General features: G+C 30.8%; 1 protein-coding gene and 1 pseudogene across 1 annotated transcript; both read right to left on the reverse strand.

Moving 5' to 3' along the window:
* Positions 1-1,845: 1,845 nt before the first annotated feature.
* On the reverse strand, positions 1,846-2,310 carry LOC107060704 (agamous-like MADS-box protein AGL61). Its single transcript, XM_015308890.1, has one exon. It carries the CDS (start codon positions 2,308-2,310, stop codon positions 1,846-1,848), a length of 465 nt encoding a protein of 154 aa, XP_015164376.1.
* A 3,063-nt stretch (positions 2,311-5,373) lies between these two features.
* LOC102593890 (uncharacterized) overlaps positions 5,374-7,108 on the reverse strand; it is an 8,292-nt pseudogene continuing 6,557 nt past the window's right edge.

The following is a 7,108-nucleotide window of genomic DNA, read 5'->3' on the forward strand; positions in this document are numbered from 1 at the left end:
ATGTTTTATTTTGCACTTTTCGACTTTGAGAGCTAAGGAACGACCCCAGGTGTTTTCTTGACAGTTTTCCACCATTCTTGAGGCTAAAGGTAATAAAGTTTTTACTCCCTGAATTCATGTTTCGACCGTAGAACTTAGTTTCTTAGGTTATTATCGATGGGGGAGGGTTTTGATCTGGGATTTATGGTGGAAAAAGCCCTAATCTGGGTAGGGGGATCAAGGGTTTGACCTAGGGTTGATATGATTGATTATGATCCGGGTAATTGGGTCTTGTTTATTGATCCTCGCGTTATATTGATTGTTTGTAGACCAAGAACAAGCGGAAAGAATCCGGAAAGGGAAGAATCAAATTTCTTAGGGGATTCAAGCTTTGTTCGAGGTAGGTGATGGTTGTGATTTCATGTTGATGTGATATGTATTTGTAATTACTTCATTATAATGCATGTATGTATGTGAATGTTGCATTATTGATCACACTAATCCTTATTTATTCTAGGGTAGGAGGTTTGACTAAAATTAAATAATATAAGGTAAAGGGTAAAATAGTATTATGAAATATTATGTAAAGATATAATTGGAAAAAGAAATTAAGTAACAATGGAAACACATCAAATTTGTTGTTCCATAAAATGGAGGTTTTCATTGTTACGTAACAACAGAATTTAACAATACAATACAATACATTTTAAATAACAATCAAAACAAACACTGTAGGTATAGTAACGATACAATACAATAGAATGGGTAACAATGATCCAAACAGAGTGTAAAAATGCATCTTTTCATTTAAGACGGCAATAAATTATATACAAATAAATTTAAAAAATTACCCCAGTACCTAAAAATTATATGAAAATACAGAATTTTCATTAGCTTATACTCAAATAAATTAAAAAATAATTATGAAAAAAGTAAGTTATTTGCAATAAGTGACATGAACTGTTATGGAAAAAAATAAGAAATGTGATAAAGATAAAACAGGACATGGAAACTATTTAATTTTTTTTAACTAAATTAAATATTAGAGTAAAATTTAATGAATATTTTAGAATAAATATTTAAAATAGTTTGTCTTTATAAAATAATCTTAATATTAAAAGTACATTAATAATTGTCCTTTTTCATAATTTGACTCAAAGATAACCAAATGCAATTTGTTTATAACAAACACTTGTCAGATGAATCGGCCAAACACAAATTGTTTTTTTTTAAAAGCACTTTTTCTGAAAAGTCATTTTTAAAAAGTGCTTCTAAAAATAAGTCGTTTTTAGCAGCAACACCAAACATATTCTTCTTTACTAACAAAATCTCATCAAAATAGATGAAAACACATTTTTAATTTACATAAAGCATATATGATACAACTTAATTAAAAGTCCTAATTAGTGTTTTTTTTGTGATGGTTAAATTTAGAGTCAGAATAATTAAATTGACTTTTCTTTCGTGAGAGTTAAGTTAGGGTTAGGATAATCAAATTGACATAAGAGCATGTTTAACTTTTATAGGGACTTTTTTCAATAATTCTAATATTTATATCAACAATGTTCATATCAACACACATGGACTAATTTTTCAAGATATACGTCAGACATATAACACATTTGTTAAAAAAGTGAACTACTTAACATTGTCCAGTGAAATTGGTAAGCAAAAACAAATGATATTCACAAACAAAATATTAATTTTGAAAATACAATAACGAAATAGTTTATTCATAAAATTCACTCAATGCTCATTCATATGATAAATTTAAATAATTAAAACATATAATGGAAAAAACTTCTAATAGTCTGCTTCTAATATGCTCATGCTCTATTTTTAGACCACTAATTCTATTGAGACATGCTACATAAAAAAAGCTTGAAATGATTCAGAATCATTGGAAACGATCTTCTTTCTGGTTCCTTCCAATTGCTCCTTCAACATTAACAGTTGATTCAAATTTTGGCCTTCCACATCTATATCCTCCACCCAACCACGAAGACCATTCCCCTTTGGGGTCGATGATGATTTTGACTCTGAAGATTCGCCAGAAACATCATAAGAGGAATGATGAGAATTCATCACTGATGTCGATATTTCTGAGCGATTACAGCTAGAAAAATGCTTCTTTATAATAGAGTTAACATCTCCGTAAGTATAAGGAATGTCAGAAGGTGAAAAAACAACGAAGGTAACACGAGAACTTGTCAAGGATTCAAGTTCTTCAGCTTTTCTGAAAAGTCCTTTCTTTCTTTTCGAAAATGTTGCCATTCTAGCAGTTTTCTTTGTGATTTTTTCGATCTCTATCTTTTTCTTCCCTGTTCCCATTCGAACATTCTCCTTAATTCGTTTTGTTCTTCAAGAAGTAAGATTTGTTTTGAAATTTGGGATGCTTCTAAGATTTGGTGCAAATGTTAATTTATAGGGAGAGATTGAAAATTAGATATCTATTGAATTTTTTTTTCTATATTTCGTTTCCAAAATTATGTGGGCATATATAGAATGTAATTAAATCTTCAGAAGAAAATCTTGACTGATCATTTATTTTATATCCAAGAAGAAAATTATGTGGGCATATATGGAATGTAATTAAAAAAATTCCATGTTCCCATTCTGCTTAAATTCCTTGTTCTTCAAGAAGTAAGATTTGTTTTGAAATTTGGGATACTTTTAAGATTTGGTGGAAATGCTAATTTATATGGAGAGATTGAAAATCAGATATCTATTGAAATTTTTTCTTTTCTATATTTTGTTTCCAAAATTTTTTGGGCATATATGGAATGTAATTTAATTCTTTAGAAGGAAATCTTGACTAATCATTTATTTTGTGTCAAAGTTTGACTTGTGAATTGTGATTATATAGTAATTGAATTTTGGAAGTAAGCAGCATACCAAAAGGATCTCAAATTAGTTTATGTTTAAAAAATATGAGAAAATATGAATAATGCGTTATTTTGGTTTATAAATATATTTTATTTTATTGAAATGGTCCTTATGTGGAATAAAATGTGTTTATTTTGGTTTTTAATATATTTCACCTGATTCAAATTGTTCTTAATTATAACAAAAGATGTTCATTTTAGTCCTTTAGCCTAAACCTAATATATTTATAAAATAAAATTTAAAAAGTGTTAAATTTTATTGTAAACCCCATGTAACTAACAAAATTCACTATTGTTGTCTTGTTAATTAACTCCAAAGAAAAACTTCACTAAATCTAACATCATTATCTCTACTTTTCAAATAAAATTTACTATTTTCTCTTGCTTAAAATTTACGTAAGGCATTTATAAGTAAGATCTAATTTTTGTTTATTTAAGTTTTAAGCTAGATGAGGTCCAAGACCAATAAACATTCATTGTGAAGTAGTATTTTTTTTTTAGTTATAAACTTGTTACACAAAAGTGTGAAATGAGATTTTAATGACCGCAAATGTATTTCAAAATAAGATTTACTTTTTGAGAAAATTATAATAATATAATTAGTCATCAAAACTGAACTATATCAAGGTTGAGAAGAGTTTTTACTTCCTATGAATGCTTAGTAAGGTAGAAATTTTTCATTTTCGTAGTTTTTCTCCTTTGTTTTTATTTATGATTTCCTTTCCTTTCTTTTCTAACATTTTTTTTCGCAGGATACGTTTTTTCTCTTTATCTATTTCTTTTGTGTTTTAAAATATGTATACTCTCTCACCATCATGGGCGGACCCATGTGTCGTTCAGGGGTTCACCCGAAACCCCTCGATAAAAAATTGCACGTTATATATAAGGTAATTTTTTGAGATTTATGTGGATATATATTTTGAACCCCCTCAATGACAAGGTGAAAGAGATAGCCCAGCGGCAGCTCCCTACGAAATTAAGCGTGACGTCTAGGGTTTGAATCCCTGGGTTATTGCTTTATTTTTAACTTTTTTAGTTTCTGTTTTTTTTTTCCTTTTAGTTCCAGTTTTGATTTTCACGATCTTTTTAGTTTTTTTTTAAAAAACATGCTAAAATGTGATGTTAAACCCAAAAGAATTCAAGGGTCCCATACTCCCATTCCTAAAGGCTAATAACTTTTTCACTTCCCAAATCTCTAAATCACTTCCTTAGTTCTTCCCCAACACTCAAAAGTCAAAATATTAAACCCAAAAGAATGAATGATGACTTCTTGAGCGGTTGCATGATTCCTTTTATGGAGAAGGATGTGTTTAATGATGTTTCAACGGATGATATTATTTGTCTTTTCAAGCAATGAAACCTCGTCGAATAGTATTGTAAACGTGCTTGAAAAGTAATAGCACTGACCTCTTTTTGGAGTTTGTAGTTAGCACTCTAGTCCTAGAGTGAGACATTATGAAGTGCTAATTTTTTTGTTCTAGTTAGCACCATTTTTTGCTCTACTTAGCATCGTAGTTCTAGATTCACATATTGTAAAGGGCTAACTTTTTGTTTCACTGTAATCACTCATGTTAGTTTCGGGTTGCTTTTAACGAAACTAACTTTTTGTACCTATAAACTATATATTACTACTTCCTTGAAATTTTGTTTTATTGGCTTATTTATACGTTTATACTTTTATTTTTCGAATCCCCTGAACGAAAATTTTGGGTCCGCCACTGCTCACCATATGATATATATATATATAAAATTCTTTTTTTTCTTGAATTCTTTCCTAATTTTGTGTGAATCTTTATTATTTGTCTTTAACATGTTTTTAAAGGTAATGATTTTAATGGAATATGTAGGAATGAAAAGCAGTGTGGGCAGTATAGTTACAGGGCATATCCACAAAGATTTCAACTAGTTCCACTTCACCCCGCATTAGCTTAAATCCACACTTGCATCGCCCGATAGTTATCCTATGCATAGTTCTTTTTTGTTTGCATTTCTATATATTAGCCTTAACTTGGCATGTCATACCGTTTTTATTCTTTGTATGATTAGTTTGAGTTTGTAATTTTTTCAAAATTTTTATGTTACACATTATTGACATACTGTTTTGTATATATAGGTAAACATATATTTAGTATACTACTATATTTTAGTCAAAAAGATTTTATTTGAAATTATTTTATTCATTATTAGTTTTTTTAATGCAAATATAAGCTCTATATATAAACACATTAGTCAATATATAAGATCTATCGTATTTATAAAAATAATATGCGATAAATAGCTATCAACATAAAGTCAATAATGTACAAATTTATAAAGTGGTAGGGGATTCCCAGAGAATAGTATACTACTAAACACAAAACATGTTCATGTTTGTGAAAATGAATACTTTTGATCCAGGTTAAACTAAACCTACAAAACTAGCATATCTAGAGTAAAAAATAAGGGAACTATTTAACTGAAGTTGAAAAAGCTTAAACCTTCCATTGATGTGTTAGTAAAGAACACACAAAAAAGGAAAAAAAAGCTAAAGCATCTTTGATCAACTCTTGTAATAGTTAGAGCAGATCAGACATCCTTCTTCTGTGGTGAGCTAGTGGTTTTCTAGGCTTTGGATCCGAGGGCGCGATAGACTTGCTTTGTGGTAAGATAGATGGCTTAATACCTAATATCCCCTGCCATGAACGTGATCTTTTATTTGAAGTCCGGAGGTGAGCTTTGAAACGACGATCAAAGCTGTTTGATTGTGAACCAGAAATTAATATAGAGCTCCTAGACCATGATCTCACACTTTTTGGTCTGCTATGGATTTCCTTTTCTGCTGTAGTCTCCCTTATTCGACTGGCAACTGTGGAACTCATGAATCGAGGCACCGAGCTAGTGACATTTGTTTTTAGTCCCTTCTCAGAGTTTCTTGGAGTTGCTGTGATTTCAAGTGACCGATATTTCTTCATGTAAAAGCCTTTTGTTCTCACTCAATAAAAAATCAGCCTTTTGTATTTGAGTACTAAGTTCTGTACATCCTTCTTCAGCTTCCTTCATTTGCTCCGCGATCCTCCTTTCTATTTGCTTCTTTGATTCCTAAGGGGATGCAAAACAATAAATAAGGATAAGCCGCAAGGTCGTCAGAGACAATACAAAAAAAGAGAAGATTGCTTCTGAGAGTTCTCTATTGCATTCCGCTGCTCTTGCTCTCTTTGAAAAGGTACAGGAGCATGTTGTCTCTCCAACATCCTCTTCGTATGGACTACCATCAAAACTTTTGACTTATCACCTAAAGCAGTAACTTCAAAGAAATAAGTTATGAACAACTTAGCATATTTAGATGTCTAAGTACCAAGCCGAACAAGAGAGTTTTTTACATCAACTGCCAACAAGTCGAAATTCTAAGATTCCTTATAACTCCTAACCACTGAGTGGATGCAACGAAATATTGCGCTACTGCTACCACAAAATTATCATTGTCCAAAATGTGAAAATTATAATAGCTCTGACCAGCATACAAGGAAATGGCTTTTCAAGAATGAGAGAATTTACCTAAAGAATCCTTGAGAACTTGTGTCAATTTGCTATTTCTGCAATCAAAAGTTGCAACTTCATTAGTTAACGGAAAGCACCACTTCCAAATATTTAGACACATAGCTCCTCAAGCTTTTTCTATTGAGCAGTGTAATAGTGGAACAGAATAAAACTCGAGCAAGCAGAACACTAAGAAAGTGTTGTTGAGTTGTGAAGGGTGATTAGGGCGTTATGCGTTAAGATAACTAACATAGTATATGTCTTGCCAGTTCCAGTTTGTCCATAAGCTAATATACATACATTGTGCCCATCAAATGCAGATCTGATAATTGGCTCAACCTATGGCTGGCAATGGGACCGGAACCGGAACTACCGGACCAGGACGGACCGGAACCGGAACGGAACCGGTCACCACGGGCCGAAACCGAACCGGAACTGGTAATTCCGGAAAAAAATCAGTGTACCCGTCCCGGACCGGTAACAGACCGGACCGGAAACCGGGTCCCAACTGTTATAATTAAAACAAAAAAATTATTAAAATAAAAATATTAGGAACATTACACAAATAATATTAAAACTCTTATAATTTTATTAGAAGCAAAAAAATTTATACTTTTAAAGTTTTAAATACAAAATTTCAAACTTTAAAAGTATAAAAGTTTAAATTTCACAATTTAAAACTTTGAAAATTTAAATTCAAACTTTAAAACTATAAAAGTTTAAATTTC

The sequence above is a fragment of the Solanum tuberosum genome, unplaced genomic scaffold (genome assembly GCF_000226075.1).
Source record: "Solanum tuberosum cultivar DM 1-3 516 R44 unplaced genomic scaffold, SolTub_3.0 scf00092, whole genome shotgun sequence".
NCBI classification, from domain to species: domain Eukaryota; kingdom Viridiplantae; phylum Streptophyta; class Magnoliopsida; order Solanales; family Solanaceae; genus Solanum; species Solanum tuberosum.